The 20,338-nt window shown below is 45.4% G+C and overlaps 1 protein-coding gene across 4 annotated transcripts in view; it reads right to left on the reverse strand.

Moving 5' to 3' along the window:
* The window catches only part of MYH10 (myosin heavy chain 10), a 91,637-nt gene that overhangs the window by 56,956 nt on the left and 14,343 nt on the right, over positions 1-20,338 (reverse strand). For all 4 annotated transcript variants that reach the window (XM_032129192.1, XM_032129190.1, XM_032129191.1 and 1 more), the window contains exons 3-4: positions 20,127-20,283; positions 1,705-1,732 (exon numbers count right to left, since the gene is read on the reverse strand). In XM_032129192.1, the coding sequence (XP_031985083.1) occupies positions 1,705-1,732; positions 20,127-20,283 (185 nt within the window). The remainder of the gene's footprint in view (positions 1-1,704; positions 1,733-20,126; positions 20,284-20,338) is intronic.

Here is a 20,338-nt window from a genome sequence, read left to right on the forward strand (position 1 = left end):
AAGATGCACGAATTCCATGCTCTGTACCAGATACCAAACAGGGATCAATTGTCCACTCAGTACAGAAGGATCAAAAGCTCACAGGAACCTTAGAGGCGAGGTGATGACAAAGTTGAAGGCAGGAGAGCTTAGAGGCTTTCCAACTTGGAAATGAGCAGATTGGACATTCACCAAATCCTGCAGCACTGCCACTCCAACCTTGCGGCTCAGCTGACCATGCAAAGGAGAGTGAAGTTCATGCACAGACACAAAACATGAAGCTACTTCAAAACATTCACCTGGGGCAAGCACACGCTGCCAAAGCATCCACAAACACACGAGAACAAAGCGTTTCTTCTCACTCTGGGATCCCATCCCTGCTTTGAGGGCTGCTTTGTGCATGGCACATGAAATAGCGATCACATGAAAACAGAAGTCCTGCTAGGAGCAGGAACCACAGACCTAGCCAAGCCTGAATTAACTGGATCAACTTTTATCTTAAGTACAGAACTCTCTTTGCTTCTGTGTCCTTAGGCCCTGAGAACCTTGTATTCATGGTATCCATAGCTGGAAAAAGCATGGCTTGAAAGGATCCACCCTTAGTCCTGTAGAGACTCTGAGAGTTAAGACACTTCTGTAGGAAGCAGAAGATGGAGAACTGAATCCCTTCATGTCAAGAAGGACACTAAACCCAGGACTCCTTCCAGCAGTTGGTCTCCCCACTGAGCTATTCCAGGCAGCAGGATCCTCCCAACACAGTGGCACCCAGCAGAGGGGCACCCGAGCACTGTACCTGCCCCTCTCCCTCAGACACCTGAGCACGCTGTGTTCCACCCAGGCCTGGTCCCTGCAGGCAGCTCCAGGACAGAGCCAAGGTGTGGTTCCCAACACAGATGAACCACCCTGAGCCCCAGGCTGCTCCCAGCAGGGACAGTTTCCCTCCTGCACCTCGCACCTTCAGGCTGGCACACGGAGGGCTGGCCCAGGGGACTGAACGTGAAAAGCACCATTCTGTGCAGGGCTGGGTTTGAGCCAGCCTCGCTCCCTGAGCACGCAGGGAATCCTTATCCCACCGGCTGCAACTCCCAGCGCCAGCACAGGAAGCTGCAGGAACACACAGTCCGTGGGGGAGAGGGAAGGAAGCTGGATCACCCCTTCCAGCTGCAGTCCAAGCACAGAGCAGCTCAGGAGGCTCACAAGCTGAAATCCTGCTTGTGTTCTGGCTTCCCAAGCACTGCAGTTCCAGATCCCAGGAAAACTCAGCTAAGAAGAAGTTTGCTCTTGCGGGGAAAAGGGAGTTCAGGTAAAAGGGAACCTTCGTGTCACCTTCCTCGGAGATCCCCCCTTGAGGCACACCCAAAGCTGAGCTGCTGCTCAGGGTCTCCAGAGCCACTTTTGGCTCTTGTCTCCCCCAGGCATTTCCCACTGAGCAGTTACAGCACAGCACTGCCGAGATGGGAACTTCTTAAAGCTTTTGGATCAGATGCACAACTCTTCACTGCCATTTTTAAATTACATTTCTTAAGCAGCACATGCCCAGAAAACGCAGTAATGTGAATTACAGTATTAAAAGACCATATCCCCATATTAAATATCACTTCATGCTACATCTTTTCCCGCTGCCTGTCAAGATTAAAGACCAAGATTTGACTCCCACAGCTGTACCAAAGCCCCCTCTCACAATACAGATCCCCAAAAGTGCCCAAATGAAAAGCAGTCACTCACGTGCAGAGAATTGATTGGTCCTCACGGTCTGCAAAACAAGAACAAACATGGTTACAGGGGTTTGTTTACACTGTTCTGTGATTTGCAATACGGTTTCTTTTAATTTAAAATTTTTAATATTCATTTTTTCAGTTTAAGAATTCTAAGGACACTCTGAAGTAATTTTAATAATATCCCTTTAATAATATCCCTTTAATAATATCCCCAGTTCACATGCACACACCCCTCAAACAACAGCTTAGAAGTTCCTAAAAGTTTTGCCATTTCAGATAATGAAGTCAAAATTCTGGTTCAATTTATTAATCATCCACAGTAAGGTTTTTGAATATATTTTCAGCTAAAGTGGACTTACACTTCTTATTCTGTTCGCATAAAGAATTTAAAACCTTATGTGAGGAGAAAACAGTTTCAAGCACACAACCCTGACTACACACTTGGAAAGAGCACTGCCATCTCCTGCAAACAAGTGCTTTCCTCCACAGCTTTTTGTTTCCTTTTTTAAATGAACACACAGGCCTGAAGAGCTCCCACAATTCAGCTTATTCATGCAAGCCTTGTCCAAAGGACATCCAGGGAAACCCAAATGCTGCAGCACCGTGGCTCAGCACTTCTGTGCCACGCAGAGCTGTGCTCACGATCTTTGAGAAGAACTCCTGAAGGTCAGACACAGCCTGCAAGGGCTATTTCATCATGGCAAGAGCTCCACAGAATATATTTCAGCACCATATTAAAAATTATATCATCAAAACATCCAAATATACCTGCAGCAAGTAAAACATTTCAGTTCAAGTCTTTCAGAGCAGGCAGATGCTCCTCCTGCACGCTGCCACCACAGGCTGAGGCACAGATGCCACCCCTGGCAAGTTTTAGACTGCATTAACACCAACTATGACAAGAAATGGAGGTGCTTTCTGGCTGAGAAATGTTAAAAACATGCAGTCAGTTGTACTTCGAAGCCGTTGTTCAAAAATACTAAGAACTAGGAGTGATCCCCTGGCGTGCTGTGCAGAGCAGCTGCACTGGGCTGCGCTTTACCAGGGGCAGAACGTGAATCCTGCAGCCTGTGACTGTGTCTTGCAAGCAGATATGAGCTCCAAAAATCCCTCCTGAAGGGTAACAAACAGCAGAATGAGTGCAGGAAAACTGAAATATTAGTTTAGATTATTAAAAAGTGGGAAAGAAAAATTCCAAGAGTTGGTGACCCTCCTGACAATCCTGCAGGGATGCTCCCGGATCATTCCCTACAGCTGCATGAGGTGTAGCAACTCCTGCACAGACACACCAAAAAGAAGAAAGGAGAAGCCTGGGACTGCAAGAAATGAAAAGTGAGAGTGGGCAAAAGCAGTGGGAGTATGACAAGAGAAACATTAAGAAAACACTTGTTTATGTTCTTCTGGGTTTGCTATCTGGGAGCTGGTCTTGCAAGACCTACCAAAAATAAGTTTTTGGTGCCAGGAGCAGCTGCAGGGCAGGGCTGCAGCCGCAGCTGGGTGTCCTGCACAGACAGAGCAGTGCAGCTCTGTGACCCTGACCTGCTTAGGGGCAGCCAGCAGTGACTCATGCACTGAGCTCCGTATGCCAGCAAAAACTCAAGGTGACGCAGGACAGGACAAATCATCTGTTCTTTCAGAAGAAACAGCGGAATGAAAGCCAAGTCGGTACCATGAGTAGGGTTGAAAGTCAGTATTTCTTAGCTTTAGTATTTACTGAGGCGTTTTTTTAAAGTGACAAGTTGATTTTTCCCTTTCTTACTTCCCGGGAATCACTTCACTCTAATTTTGTCACTGTAGCTAGGCCATTACCTCAAAAAACACAGTCTCCTCTAAACTAGAGCTCTTCAGTTTGGAACTTCAAAAAAACTTAACACAGCTAGCATTTGCCTTGAAGTTTAATTTATTTAAAGACAGTGTGTGTTTGTCAATGCTTTGGATCATGACATTTGTTACCTGTGCATTTACCAGGCAATGCTACTGTGCAACAACACACAAGGCACACTGCATAAATGAATTTTCTCACCCAATTAGTCCTAGAGACAATCTACAAGTCCAGAAAGTTGTATTTATTTGTCATTGCCAGAAGCTCCAGCAAGTGCAGCCAAGCTTTTTAATTTTCTCTGTCCAGGAGCCTGAATGGACACAGATCCTACAAAGTAAATTATCTGCACTCAAGTGCAGATCAACTCCAAATCCATTTCTCTGTGTCCATCTGGACTCTGAAACCTCACAGACCGTGAAAGTGGAAGTAAGACAACAGCAAGCTCCAGGTTTTGCCTTGTGATCCTTCCCTTATGCTGATGGCCAGTTCCAGCACCCAGCACTGACCTGACAGTACCCAAACCTACACATGAAAGCTCGGGGTGATGCTTCACACAGTGTCCAATACCAGGTACCTTCTGGCCTAAGGAAGAGCTGATCTCCCCAGACTCACTCTGAAAAAGCCTCTGACAAAATGACTAACGTGGAAGGGTTATTTGTGGCTGGTTTCTTCAGCTCTTCTCCTCCCCCAGAAAACACGATGTGTCTGCAGCCTTGATTTCCGAGCAGGTGGTTCCCCTCCTCAGGACTGTACCTACATTCCACTCAGCCTGCCTGGAAGGGCTGAGCCCATGTGTGGCTCTTGCCAGATTTGTTCTCTGGGGTGAGGCAGAAGCTCTGAACTCCTCTGAGCAGACTCCAGGGCTTGGCTGATCAGGGGTTAAAGCAACTCAGCTCACTCATCAAAGATGCTCAGTAAGTCAGTTCAGCTCAATCAGGTGAATATTAGCACGAGGATGAGGACATTTAAGAGGTAATGAAATAACACCAAGCTCTTAATTTAAGGAACATCACAAGACAACCCTTTGGTTTTAATCACAAACCAAAACAGGCAAGTCCCATTGGAATCTACCACTTATGCAGCTTGGATTTAAATATCATCCAAGGTCTTCAAGCTACACTGAAGACCACAACATTCAAGTTGCACAGAAAAGATTTTATCCAATATCTCTAATTTGAAAATCAGAGTTAAAGTCATGCAGAGTCTAAGAATAAAAAAAAAATTATTTTCTGCTGATGAAGTAACACTTTCTATAGACTAGGATATCCTTTTGAATGGAAGAATCTGGAAGCACGAAGGCAATACAACCTGATACTCCAAAAACTTCCAGCTTTAGGCTGGAGCTCCCCCCCTGCTGTAATTCAACTTGAGCAGCTGTTGATGTCTCCTTTCCTCTGCCCAGTGTCTCATCCCATTCCCCCCTCGGAACCAGCAGCTGACTGGGCACATGCACAGTAGCTGATGGAACAGCAAAATTTAGTTTTCAACCAGATCAGCTCCCTGGTGGAGTTTGTAACAGAGCCAGACAAACAGTGGAATTAGCATATGGAAAATGAGAACCACCTCTTGTGCCAGCTTCTGAGGCTCTGGTCACCCTAAAGCCACAGTGAAAAGCACATTGCCCAGCCCAGGTGAGCTGCAGACTCTTCCCAGTGAATGTCTTTCACTCCTGCTCCTCTCACCTCCACCCACGGGCAGGATCTGAGCCCCAGGTGAGGAGCAGCAGCAGCCCCACAAAACCCCTCGTACTACAGGGACAAACCCTTGGAAGAGAGGCCAAGGAGAATTACCAGAACATAACACAGGAAGAATTACAGCTCTAAAAGTCATTTTTACCTACTCTGCTCTCCCCTCCCCAGAGGAATTAGCTCTGGGGACAGCAGCTGGCAGCTGCTCAAACAAACCTGGTGCTCAGCAGCAGAAGGGCTTTTAAAAATCCAGTCAGAATAGATCCTGATGTTATAATAAAATTCAGGAAGTTTTGGCTGTCAGAATACAAAATCATTTGAGGCTATAGCCCTTCATTCACCAAGCTATATCCTCCCAAAACAGCCTAGCCCTAACAAACCCCTGTTAACTCCAGGGGAAGGCTCCAGACGTACATTAAACATTTGTTGGGTAATTGGTTCAGGCAGCACGTTCTGAGAAGTTGTAGTTCCAACCTATAGACTCTGTCTAGAAAAGAATTACAGTATTTTAAAAGCAGCTTTTCTTAAAGGCATAACTTTGTTCTGCTCTGGTCACACTGTAGTCATTTATAAACTGAAACAAGACAATCAAACAGAAAAGCAAAAATCTATCTTCAAGTTTCCCACTGAAACTCAAAGGCAGCAACATTTCAAGCACAGGAGCTTTCTCACAGAGCAGAGTTTACAAGCACACAGATACCCAGCCTCTACAACTGGCTTTGCTCCAATTACCCTTTACTATATTGATATTTTGAGTATTGCAAATGTCCAGATGTCTCTCACAATTTGACTGGGAATGAATGGAAGGAGCCATTTGGAGCTGTCCCTGAGTGACCTGCCCAACCAGAAAGGCATTTTTTGAATTAGCACTCATTGATAAATCTATGAAAACAATTCCACGTGTGCCTTGCCTGCTTTCAGCTTTAACCTCTCTCTGATTACAATTCTTATCAAACAGGAACTTCCATACAGACCCTGTCTCTCAATCCCCTTATTTAAGGTAAGAACATGAAATAAGTGTGCCAAGGTGAAAAAGGTTCAATCCAGCAAAGCAGTGAAAATGGATGTGAGTTTTAACCTGCTTTCCCAACTCAGGCTGGGGAGAAAGCAAAGGGCTACCACACATCCAGCCAGCAGAAAACCATGGAGAGGAAAATGGTTCTTATTTGCAGGTACAGCAAGGGTTGTCCTCCCCCAAACCCAAGCACAAAACTCTTGTGGATCATTCATTCTGGCATAGCCTTTCCTTTTCCCTCTCCAGAGCAGTGATCAAATGCCAGCCCCATTTCTGCAACAGACATCAAAAAAAATCCCAGCTTTTTTGGGGGGGTGGAGGAGGCAAATTCTTTGATATTCTCAAACAGGAGACATCACTGGCTTTCTAAAAAGAGACCCCACGGAGGGGAACGGAGGGTGCTTGTTTATTTGTAGGTGGTATTTCATCCCCAGGTGCCACAGACCACAGCCCAGGAAAAGCTCCCTGGTGGATGGCCTTGTTTGTTGTGGATGCAGGCTCCAAGGATCTGTTGTATGTGTGCCCTCTGCTGTAAGTGAACAGGCTCAGATATCAATCTACCCAAGGTCATTTAAAAATTGCATTCCTGACAAGTTCTGTGAAAACGGGTCAGTGCCTGGGGGAGAGGGACCTTCCCAGCAGCACAGATTTTGCTGCTGCCAGAGCACTCACAGGACCAGGCCATGAACGCTTCACGGCAAGAAAAGCACGCAGGTGGTCCCACAACCTGCCACTCTTCCATTCCAAGCTTCCAATTATTTTCTTTTTTCCTATTTTCCCGCTGGGCTGATAAGCATGGGAAGAGATCTGCTTACAGAGATGAAGCATGTCTTTTTAATTTGTGTTTGTCTTTCAAATGTTGCCTGGTTACTCCCTAAACTATCATCAAACACTTAGCACTGCAAAGTGACTTGCAACAAACACCTCTACCCAGAGCCAGCAGGAAGAGTGACAGGCACAAGTTTGCTTGCTGGGCACCTACCAGGCCAAATGCACCCCGCCACACTTGTGGGCACCACGAGATTGCTGGCTATCCTACATTTCACCTCCATCTGCAGCTGTGCAATCATCTCCATGTGCAGCTCACTGCTCTCAGCGCTGCTCTGCAGCCTCCCACAGCCAGGGCACTTTGCAGGAATAAATCAGCATTGTGCCCACTGTGACCCATCAAACGCTCCAGGGAACTTGGCAGGAAGCAGGACACTTGCTAACGATCCAAAGTTGACATTTCAAGTTTTAACACCTAAATTTCACCAAGTTAAAACTGTTTAAAGTTTTAAAGAAGCTGAACCTACACATGCCCGAAGTGTCTGATGTGACACATCCAGCAGTGCTACGGGAGCTGGACAGTATCACTGTCAGGTTACCCACTCAGGAGGTTTCAGGTGACTACAGGATGGAAACATCACAGGTATCTCCAAGAAAGGTGAGTAGGATCATTGCACTATCCTTCCAAAAGCTGAAAGGAACCTCTGGAAGTCAGAAATTCTCAAGGACACTTCAGGGGAAGCCACCTCTCGTGGTGCACCTTCAAACTGCATTTGTTTTTGTCTTCTTGCCTTGTCATCATCAGCTCATTCATATGTTGGTCAGGTTTTACATCCAACTCTTATTTCTTTCAAACTGCCAAGCAATGAACTTGCAGAAATTCTCATTCTTTGTCCCAAAAGGTGTAACATTAATCTATACCAGAGGAAAGATCAAATTCAGGTGCAGTCCACTCCTCGTGGGTTATCCAGTGGTTTAAAGTCTTAGAATATTTATCAGCTTTGCTTCATCAGTGCTCAGACACTTTTGTCTCAGAACACTGAAAGCCCCCAGTACCGCTCAGACATCAGTCCATGGAGAATTACATCAACCCTCTTCCTGCAGCCCAGCTTCAAAGGCAAATCCAACAGAGCTGCTTTAAATCAATCAGCAGTTGGCAGCTCTGGGTGTTCACCTGGCATTTCCCACGCAGCCTGATACACGACAGACACAGCCAGCGTCTCCTGCATTTCCTCTGCCTGGCTGAGAACTGTCAGCTCGAGCTGCCACAAACCCTTTTAACAAAGCAGCATTTCACTCCTGCCTCTTGCTGCAGGAGATCCCCAACTCTGTAGTGAAGGGTCACTGAAACACCTCTCCACTGTGGGGTGGGGCATTGGTGTAAACACTAGGTGTTCCTGCTATTTGTTGAGTTAAAGTAACAAAAGATTTTATTAAACAGGGGGAAAAAAACATGTGGTTCTATCCTTTCCTCTGGAACATCTGAGATAAACCACAACGGCCATGCTCCAGGTTTGCTGCTGGCTGAGTCCATTACGTTAATAATTAGCAGTGATACATAGCAGAGGTCACTCGAAGCCCAGTCATGGCTTACCCTGCCACTTGTTACAGTGACCCACAGCACTGGATACAGGGAGTTTTTGCATGTCTGCAGCACACGAGGTGACCACGCTCATTATTCCCTCACCCAGCACAGCCCCAGCCTGGGAGGACTCAGCCAAGCTGTGAATTGAGACTATTTTAGAAATCACGAGCGAGGCATTTGCAACATTAGCTTGAAATTCCCCAAATTCCTGAGGAGAAAACTGTGACGTGCTCAGCCCTGCCAGCCAGGGCTGAGTCAGCACAAGAGGACAAAACAAACAGGACTATGTCCTGCCCACCACATGCAGCTGGGGGTAGCTTCCCTGCCACGTACCAGGGAGAACTGGAATTTTATTTCACTTTTTAGCCCTAATTAAGTTTGAAGAACCTTAACTATGGTTTAGTTTTCACTATCAGTCTTTCACTCCCTTTATTAAATATCATTAAGAGAAGCTCTAGTAGATCTAATTTAGAACTTACAACAGAGCTGCTAAGTTTGTGAACAGCAGTTTATAGGTAACGTGCTGCCCCCGTACCAAATTCAAACAGGTATGGGTTTATTTATCCAGCCTCTTCAAAGAGGGGACTGCTGTAATTTAGGAGATGAGCAGAGCACACAAGGCAGCTTCAGTTCGGAGAAAATCAGGGAAAACTCCCTGGGCTCCTGATCCCCACAGTGCCAAGCTCGGGGCCAGGCACAGCTGCTGGGCCCAGCTCGCTGCCCAGGCCAAGGGCTGGGTCACACAGGAGGGTTTCCTGCAGCTCAGCTGAAGGGCAGTGACAGCCCAGAGGGAAAGACTCCCCCGACTGCCCCGGCCACAGCTGCCAGGACTGATGCCCGTGGAGCTGCCGAGACACAGGAGCAGGTCTCTGCCCTCCTGACTTGTGCCTCCCAAGGAGCCCTCCCAGGAGAACTGAAAATCCACACAGGCCATCCCTACGCTTACATTTCAGCTCTTATTTGCATTCTGCTTAGCAGTAACCTAAGATTAGTAGTAGCTGGCAAGCCACAGGCTGGACAAGGTTTATTTGGACTGCAGAGCACTCAGCATAGCAGTGGTTTCCATTCTCCATCAATCCTGCTTAAGTTGCTCTACTTCCCATGTAGAACAATTTTGTTTAGACAAAGATTACACTGTCAACTGAGACAATGATTCAAGGAGGCCCTTTAAGATCTGCCATGTAAGCTCACTCATTTAACTTTTGCTCTTCTCCTTTCCAAACAAACAATCTAGCACAAACCACTTAACAAAACGGGCTGGCAACTTTCACTCCAGTGACCTCTTTCCCAAGCTGTTTGATTATGCCTGAACTCCACGAGTTTGGGGAGAGAGCAAGTGTGACAACAGTGACACAGCAGGGGCATGGTTTGGTGTTGTGTTCAGTCACACACAGGACACAGATCACCTCACACATCACCCCACCACAGCAAGGCCAGCCACGTGCAGGGACCCATTCCAGCGCCTCGGCCTGGCTGCTGCTGGGCAGTGAGTTGTAAGGATTTTTCTGAAGGATATATCCTCAGTCCCACAGCCAGTCTTGTGACAAACATGGTTATGTGGAAATATTTTTGGTCACAGATTTGCTCCACAGACTCCTTACACCTCTGCTCTTCAGCACTGGAGTTACTATTTTTCCCAAGCGGTGAACACAAGAAATTCCAAAACACTTTTGCAAGAGAACATGCAAAAGCCACTGCTACATTCTCATGAGACGTTTCAGAAGACAAAAGCTCTGGAGTTTTCATCCCTTTACAGTCGAGCCCACCATGTGAGTGTGGAAAGGTACAGCACAACCCACTTCATGTGCTGTGTGTGTTCAAGCTGAACATTTGTCTGCAATTAAGATTTGGGGAGGGCAGGGTGGGTACCTCAAATCAAGTGAGACAGTTCAAACACTAAAATCCTTTCATCAAAAGACCCAAGTCAGTGGTACGTTCATTTTAAACACAAATTTGCTTTCAATTTGATTCTGCATAGGTTTTAAAGAAGTTCAACAAGTCAGAGGACAAACACCACACTCCCACCCTCTTGTGCCTGAATCACCACTGAGTTCACAGTAAATTCCAGTTCAGCACAACAGTGTGCAATTGCACAATATAAATCCATCCATCAGCTTTTAAGACAAAGTCACAGATCTCTTCTCCTTTGGAGGAAAAGTGTCGACCTTCATTTCTGTAAGGTCAGAAGAGCTTTTACTCACATGAACTTGTGCACACACACAAGAATCTTCCTCTAAACATGAGCATCATATAATCCTTCTGCTATTTACAGGGGGAAATCCTTAAAATCTCCTTCTCTCTCCCCCTTGAGCACACAGGCCTGACACAGACATTATTTCCTGGAAGTACAAGGCACTAACACCCATCCAGCAGTTTCACAGCAGATACGCTGGTAACTGAAGGGCTCCTTCCCTCATCAGGAGTCACTGGTTATCAAATGGCTGTGACTGCTGTTTTAACACTGTTTCCATCTAATAACCAAGTGTACATGACACTAAAAAGGGGGGTAATATCTGCCCGTTGAAGCAGGAGGGCAACAGGAGGAGCACCTCCCTACCAACAACTTCTCCTCATCCATTTTCAGCACCTAGTATCACCTTTCCTCCAGACTTAGTCCTTCTTTAGAAAAGTATGTGAAAAACAAGGGTACAGGAAAGAAGATAATCATTGCAAAAATTTTTGACCCAGTATTATGAACTCATTCCTGTACTAAAGGCAATAATATTTCCTTGTGGTTTTGTGAAGAAAAATTTAACTTCATCTTTTAAACCCCTTTCTTTTGAAATGCTGAATGTCACCACGAACAACTTCTGCTTTAAAAAGAGATACAATGCCATTTACCTCTTGTTGGCCTGTTGAACACTCCAGAGCAGTAGATGGAAAGCACCCAATACAGACTAATTAAGCTCCACGCACTCATCATAAACTCACAACTGTGCTGCAGTTTCCAGCGGTGCCATCAGGCTCTGCAGAGCCAGCTGCAGCAGATTCCTGCACTCCCACCTCTCCTGTCCATGGCCAGTGAGGCAAACAGGAACCCATCCCAATCCCAACCCTCCAGCACGAGGAACACCCACGGCCACTTAACCCCCCTGTCCTTCCACGTGCAGGCTCCAAACTAAACTCACTGACAGGGCAAGGCAGACCTGGAATCAGGATGTTGGTCTGACAGCAGGCACTGTAAGGATTGAAAATAGGAGGTAAGGATGATTCCCCACGAGACTTTCACAGCAAATTCTCCTGCAATTTCCTGATCCATGTACTCCTCACCCAGGCTTTAGGCACCCACTATATCCTGAGGCACAGACTATCACAGTTTAGCTCTGCTGTTAAAAAAAATTGCTTCTTTTTGCTGTTTTCAACATGTCATCTGCAGATTTCAAGTAGTGACTCTTTGTTCCTGCATAGGAAGAGATGGGTGGAGGAGGCTCACCATTCCCTCTGCCACTTCAGACTCAGACTTCTATTACATCTGACCTGAATTGTCATTTCCTTACCGAACAGTTTTGTTCATTCGGGTTGTTTTTTCAATGTCTCCTGCTCCATTTCCTCTTTGCCCAAAGCAGGGCAGGCCAGGGCTGTATAAAGTGCAGATTAAATCACAGAATGGTTTGGGTTGGAAGGAACTTTAGAGATCCTCCAGTGCCAGCCCTGCCATGGGCAGGGACACCTCCCACTGTCCCAGGCTGCTCCCAGCCCCAATGTCCAGCCTGGCCTTGGGCACTGCCAGGGATCCAGGGGCAGCCACAGCTGCTCTGGGCACCCTGTGCCAGAGAACCACCCTCACAGAGAACAGTTTCTTCCTGATCTCCAATTTAAACTTCTGCTTTTTCCATTTAAATCCATTCCCCCATGCCCTGTCACCCTATTCCTTGTCCCAAGTCCCTCTCCAGCTCTCTTAAGAGTCCTTTCAGGCCCTGCAAGGGGCTCTAAGGTCTCCCCAGAGCCTTCTCTTCTCCAGGCTGAATAACTCCAGTACTCAGAGCATCATCCTGGTGCCTCCTCTGGACTGGCTCTAGCAGCTCCACATCCTCCCTGTGCTGGACCCCTGAGCTGGAGGTAGCTCTGCAGGTGGGGTCTCACCTGTGTTTGTGCTTGGGGTGTACTGTAAGTCTATATACTATAAAAATATTATATTATTATAGATTGATTATATGTATTATGAAAACAGAAAGAAAATGTGTCAAGTCTGTGGTAAAAACGTTTCCTAGATTGATCCCTTTTCCACTTACTCCTCACGTTCTCTACCTGATTTGCATTTAGATGCATTTAGATTTCCACAGACCCTTCATCCCTTCAGCTCCTACATTACCGAGAGAATTCATCTTTCCCAAGATGTTTATGCACAACAAGCACAAACAGAGGAATGCAGGCTCCAGGGTTTGCAGCAGTAACTCCCAAACCATAAAAAGCACAAAACAATGGACAAGATTGACCAATCTTTAACCAGTTCTTTGCCTATATGAAGGCCTTTCCTCACACTGCAGTCACTTACAAGCCTCTGGTTAGGACTGTTACCAAACTCCTTCTGGAAAGCTGATCATGAGTACCGTGGTCTCCAGATTCCCAGATCTGAGCAGGACCCTCAGAGATGGCACCAGTAGCTCACATCTGGCTGCTCTGCTGCCAAATGTTTTATGCCAAATGTTTTTGTGCAGCACAGTCCATCAGCTATTCCATCTCTGAGATTCTTGCAGTTTTTCTATTTTCAACATTTTTCTACTTACAAACCCTTCAGAGTGATTTCCTGGTATTTTCCTCAAATTTTCCACAAGAAAATCCCTGAGCAACTTCAGAGTAGACATATATAAAGAGGTAGACACCTATTTTTTCCTGCTTTCTCTTCTGCATTTTCCTTCTCCACACCATCTGATGGCTCTACCACCACACTGAGAAAGCCTTAGAACAGGATGAATTTGAATGCCCCAGGGTGATCAGAAAGCCATGAGCTTTTATTCACCTTGTTCTGTGAAACAGATGCACACCACCTTGCAACTCTGAATCCTTGAGGAAGGCTCACAAAGTCTGCCAGGAATTCCTGAGCAGCCAAGCACCTGAGAGCAGCAGGTCTGGACAAGTGAAAGGAGGCTGGAGATACACCAAGATATAAATTGATGTGACCCTGGGGTCAGAGCCAAGGAGAGCAGGACACCAGCAGCCCTCACTTCTCCCCTCTCGCTAAGGGACAAACACCACTCCGCTGCTTGTTGCTTCCTTGCCAGAGGATAACAAAGAAATTTAAGTCGAGAGGAAGGGGGAGGGAAAAGGAGCTGCTGCAAGTGCTGGCAGGAGCAGTTATGGCATAGCTGCACTCTTAGTTCAGCAGCCCAGAGGAATCCAGGCACGGCTGACAAAACCCAGCTTTGTGCACAGCACGCAGCACCCGGCAGGGCTCTCACGCTGCTCTCAAGATTAGAACACATTGAAGGTTTTGTAACATCAAGGCATTACTGCCTGTGCCTGTCATCTCGAGGCTTGAGCCAAGCAGAAGCAAATTATCCATTTCACAACCACGTAGAAATAAAAAGAGTTTAATTTAAACTAAAGCTTCAGTGCAGGAGCAGGTGCTGACTGAGTAGTCGCGCAAAATGATTCACCTCATGAATGATTTCCCAAGTTGGATGCACTTAAGTCTTGAATTCCTGTCTGTAGGCACAGTCACAATTCAATTATGAGGCCAGCTTGCATAGCAAGTTTTAAAATTAAAGTCATCTCTGGTTGCTCAGAATATCAACCAAAAAAGCCCATGGAAGTAGCTCATCTACTGCAGCATTTCACTTCAGCAGTGGGAAGAAAACCAAGGCACTGAAGAAAGTAAGAATTCCTAATGTAACAATTGTCACTCCTGTCTCATTTGTAAATACAAGAAAGTTACTGAAATTACATAAAAAAAAGATGTCAACTTCTAAGCAATTAAGCCTTAAGAGAGATTCGTTCACTTTCAATATCATCGTTCCTAATTAAGCGCCCAACCTTGAGGCTGAACAATGGACATCTTGACACAGAGAAGGACAAAGGTCAGTAAAGAACCAAAACTTTCCCAGCAATAACAAAAATGTCAAAAATGCAGTTTTAGAACTAGATTGTGTAAGTTCAACTGAGCTTGTTCAGTAAGTGCTTGCTACTGATGCCATCCACAGCTGGCCAAGCAAGGTGCAGTAATTCAAATCATGACAACTCCCAGCCCCTGAATCCCACAGGTTTAATATCAAGAGACAGAACACAAAAGTGAGGGGAAGGAGATGAAATATTGCAAAACAAGTTCAGCTGACAGAAGTATTTATCATTTTACTTCAAATTCAAAAATAATGAGGCAGGAGACTGTTTCAGCATGATGGATTTCAGTTTTTTCTACTTAATTTCTTGCTTCAAGAACCTCTTTCCCCGCACTCAGCCGTGAAGACACTGCATGTGACACTCCTGGAAGTGTACAAGCAAGCTGGCTGTTAATGGTATTGTCACCTTAGTATTTCTATTCCACACCTGCCCGAGTGGACCAAGTGAAACCCCAGAATTCCCAGTGTAACAATAAAGGGACCTACAAATCCTTCACGTGACATTTACCAAGCAGCCAGTTCTGCTGGGATCATCATCCTGCACTTTGTAACTCGTTAAAAGGCCTCGGGGACCCTTTTGGGAAGCCAAGATGTAATGAAAATCCCAAGAACATTCATGGCACATTTATCAGGTTCCATCTGCTCCTCACAACAGAGAACACCAGCCGTCACTCCCAAGTTTTTCAGTCTCAGAGCAATTTTTCCCTCTTCCATTTGAAGATTTAATAAACCTTTAAAAGAAAAGAGTTGCCTTACTTTAGTTTCAATTCTTTTCTTCCGTATCTGGGGGTGGATATGCCCCCAAGGGAGGACTTAAATCAAGATTAACTACAAATATAGATCAATAAGGTGTTTTTAAGAGAGAAGTATTGCACCTGTAGGCAGTTCTGGCTTCTCCAACGCCAAGTGTTCCCGTCTTACGCTGTTTCCGATAAACCTTCTCTGCAACAGGATTAAAGGCAGGCCTAAAATATCAGTGCTAATTTGGTGCTCATCAAGATGTCCTCAGGGAAGCAGGATAAAAAGAAGAGACTAAGCATAATTATACAAGAGTAATATTAATAGGCAAGCTGGGCTTTAGCCACAAAAAGTCAACAAGTTTTCCTTAATATTTCTTCCAAAGCACTTGTATGTCACTGAATAAAGAGGCACAATAAGACAAAGCCATACTTCCTCTAGAAATCCAGTGGGAAAATTGGAAGGGAAGAGGGAAAAGAGAAAGTCAGCTGTGGAAAAAACACTAGTGAAAAATTTATGAGTGCTTCTTTTGCACAATCAAGTCTCCCTTGCTGGTAAAATATTGCCACAGACCTATTAGCCCTAGAAAATTCATTTTCTTAAAGAAAATCCTAGTCTGTGACAAATGTTTATGGCCCATAACTTTAAGCAGGACTGAAAAACTCCAGCAAGGCTTGCAAATTGTATAACCAAACGGAATTAAGGTCAACACTGTCACAGGGATTAGGACACCAGTTCCTTATGATCGTGTCAAGTGTCCAGCAGTGCTCTGTGGGGCCAACAGCAGCCCTACCCCACTGCTGGGCTTTATTTCAGTCCATCAGCCCTGGGATATGGGTACTCCCTGCTTCACCTTCTCCTCAGGGAAATGAAGGGAAAGTGCAGGAGAAATCCATTAAACCACCTGTGAAGTAACACCCTACCACCACAGCACTTTGAAAAATAATTACTGGGGGAAAGAGAGGGGAAATCCAGTCTGGAAAGCTGAATTGCAGGTTATTATCTTCTGCGGTCAGGCACTGGGTAATGAGTCTTTTCCTGAAGAGAAATCCTGACTGGCATAACTAGAATGCAGCCCAAGCCTTGCTTGCCTTAAACAAGACTACCTTCAGCTCAATCTTTAATGCAACCATTGCAGCAAAGGCAGCACCCAGGAGATCCAGCACTGCCTGAGTTTTGCTTTTCCTTGCAGAACTGGCCCCAAATCCCTGTTGCCTCCCAGCTGCCCCACCACTGACCCCCTTCATCTGCAACACTCAGCCATGGAGAACAATTCTGCAGCTCCCTCTCCTGTGGCAGCTTCCAGAACTCATTCCAATACCACTCCCTCTCCAAACTGGGTTCTTGGATCTATTCTGTGTGTCAGAGCTCTTCCCCACCCCTCTGCCCGCTGTGTTTGGCAGGCACTGACCCACAACTCCAGTCCATTCTTCCCTTCCCAAAGGGCAGGGTGAGGGCTGACCTGGGCAGCCAGAGGGGCAGGAGGTCCCCCCAAACAGGAAATTCTTCAGGGGGCCAAGAACAGAGCAGGGCTGGCAGGCTTCCACACAGACTTTTCCTACCACAGCACACACGGACAACTGCAGGGATCTGTTTGTATCCCCAGCTTAGGAAAATGTTCCAGCAATGTTTAAGACAAGGAATAACTATGGAGATGCACATGCACCAGTTCTGCTGACCAGAAAATCTTCTGCTTTCATAATCTAAATAGAAATCTCCATTTTCTTATTTAAGCACAAATATTAATTTAAACATACAAAACCTCAGAACAGCAGAAACTGGAAGCTGAGCTGTGACTGTCCATGCTCTGAATTAGAGGCATGAAAGCATTAAGAGAGTGAGTAACACTTTACTCACTGTGCCCAATTCTCAGCACAGAAAAATTGTGGTTTAAGGAATCAGGTTGCTCAGAGTCCCAGCTCAGGTCCAGGTATCCTGTTAATCACTGTAAACACAGCTCACAAACACCTGGAAATGAGTAGTTTGTGATTAGCTGCAAGGAAAATAAACATGATTATACTGCACAAAATACCACTGAACAGGCCAGGAAAATCCAGCCAACCACTTTCATTAATCTAAATTAGTGGCCAGGATATTTCTATTAGGGTAAGGTCATATTCTCCAAAGGAATTGCATTCCTATGGTTTCAGTTTCAGGTTTGAATCCTAATAATTAAACTTCAGACGTCAAATACTGGACACACAGCAGTCATTCATATCAAAAGAAACCTATGGATATGCTGTAACAGCAGTAGCATGACTTGCAATAATACTGGAAAAACTCCTCTCCCCAGCCCTCTCTTTGCCATCCCAGCTCTATCTCAGAGCAGCTACGTGCACAGACACAGACAGGAACTGCAGAACAACACTTTTATAAGTACGTGTCAGTAACTTATCAGCAAAAGCATCCTGGCCAAGGATTCTGCTGCAAATAAGTGCTTGCAGAGACCTCTGATGATTAATCTGAAGCATTTTGATTAACCCAGCTAGTTCTTGGTTAGAGACATATTTCTACCAGCCAAGACTTTCTGACACATATTTTCTGTTTCGTTAAAAGCTGAGTGCCTGCTAAAACACAAGGCAGAGGTAGAAGATTAAAGACATTTTGCACAATGTGTTAAATACTTGATAGGGAAAACTCATCCACACCAAATCCTGGGCACACTCAGTAGCTGACCTTGTGTCACCACTGATAACCAGAAAACAAATGGAATAATGTAATAATCTGCTACTGTTAAGACAAATAGCATTTGGTGCTCTAAGGACTACAAAACCTTGGTTGCTGTAATTGCAAGTTTTATTTTCAGGGAGACAAACTCAGTTCCCTGCAGGGTCTCTCTGCATCAGGGCCCACCCCGAGGCCCTGGAAGCACAGAAGGAGCAGGGTCAGTGCCAGAGCTCCCCACTCCACCTGGCACAAACACTCACTGCTCACCCTCACCCTGACCAGCACTAACGCCCATCCTGGAGTTTTCATTTATCCCTGCAATGCAGTTGTGCAGACAAACCATCAGTGGGAAATTCATTAACTCCTGCAAATGCTTCCTAAAATAAACAACTCCCATACAGGTGAAGGGCACTAGAAACACAGATTTAGTTAACTTTACACAAGTTATTCCCTAAATAATGGATCCCACTGCATGGGTTTAATTTTTCTTATTCCAAGCTATGCCTTCGTTTGTTCAAATGAGAACTCAGACGATCAAAATCAAAAAGAAAGCAAGCACAGAGAGATCTGATACAAAATATAAACCCCCATGCATCAGAAGGAAAGAAAAGAGGACTGTAACCAAACACACACCACCACGTGCATTTTTTTTTTATTCCACCTTCCAAAACCAGTAACATTTGTCCATGTAGCAAGATCTCCAGAGATACAAATCAGTACCAGCAGGGTATGTGAGCAAATATATGGAGCACCCGGAGTGTGGCAACTACTGACATTGACTTACTTTATTAGAGGACATTTGTCTCAAGAACTTTTCAATGTATTCTTGAGACCATTTCAAGAGGTGCTTTCAGATTGGGAAGCCCTTAATCACAAACCACTTGAGACTGCTACAATAAACTCCTTAAAATAAATCTTAAGGTTTGCTCTGCTATTACTCCACATGGACTTATTAGGGGTCCTCTGATCTGAGCTGTTAAGAGGCTGCTGTTCTGGTCAAGCAGTCAGAGTTTCTTTCACAAATACACATGAAAACAGAGCCCCAAATATCCATTGGGAAGCAGAACAACTCTTGGTGGCCCCAATTTGCTGCTCTTCCCCCACCTGTCTCTGCATCACCCCACTCTGCTGGCACAGTTCTCCTGAGGTGAAAGGACACTCAGCAACCTGCAGTTGATTATTAAGCAGCCCTAAAGACAAAGTCACAACTGTAGAAACAAAGACTTGTGTGATGTATTTAAAGATATCAAATGTCTAAAACAAAGTTAACATTTAAATGGTTGGTTAACCTGGTAGCAGGAACAGCTTTTCCTCAGTTTGTGTGAATTAGGTCAAACAGGTTTTCCCCTCCTTCCAGTCCATCCACAGCGACAGCACAACACACAGCAAGGTGTGCACACCACTTGTCTGGATGCAACATGCTGGTGTCCCCACATCTTTAACAGCCCCCTAAATACCAATCAGTATCAGATAGAATGAGCTGCGTTTCCAGACTACTGTGTCAGAAATGCAGCTGTGCAAGTTCAACAGCATGCGCTCATTTCAACCAAGTCAGATCACATCAGATTCAGTTTTCGTGTTGGTCCAGCACAGCCTTAAAGCCAAAATTCAAACCATGAGCCCTCCATAAACTCACTCTATTCTACTACACACATACATCAGCTAGGAGAAAAAAAAAAAGAAATTCCTCCAGGTTAAGTATTTCCCTGACCTCTTTTTGAACTGAAACACACCATTGTTCCATTGTCACCTCGGATTATTTGTCAGCTGCCAAAACACCATTTTTATAGCACTGCCTTTTCAGTCACACTCTTTTTCACTGCCTTCATCCAGAGCCAGTGCACAACATCTTTTGACATGAAACTTAGCTCTTCTTTCTTTAGGAACGAAGTATTTCTGTCACAACTTCAGCGCACCAAAGGCCCAGCACAGCTGCGCCGGTGTCACTTTGCTGCTGCGCCTCAGCGAGTCACAAACACTGTTCTCTCCCCCCTCTTTAAAATTCTGATTCCATGCAGCTGAATAGGGAAACTCCAAGCTGCAGGCACATTAAGGAGTGGCCAGTTAAATCCCCAGGGACTGGTCCTTACCTTGCAGCATGCACCTGTAGGCAGACTCGGATATCGCGTAGATGTGCGGTGGCATCTCGTGGCGCTTCTTCCCTCTGTACATCTCAATGATGTTCTCTGAATAAATTGGGAGGTTCTTGTAAGGATTTATGACTACACAGAACAGCCCTGAATAGGTCTGGAAAAAGAAAAAATAACAAACATTTCTGTTAGTAAACAGTATTGAAATAGAG

This window comes from Corvus moneduloides, chromosome 19 (assembly GCF_009650955.1).
Source record: "Corvus moneduloides isolate bCorMon1 chromosome 19, bCorMon1.pri, whole genome shotgun sequence".
Classification (NCBI taxonomy): Eukaryota; Metazoa; Chordata; class Aves; order Passeriformes; family Corvidae; genus Corvus; species Corvus moneduloides.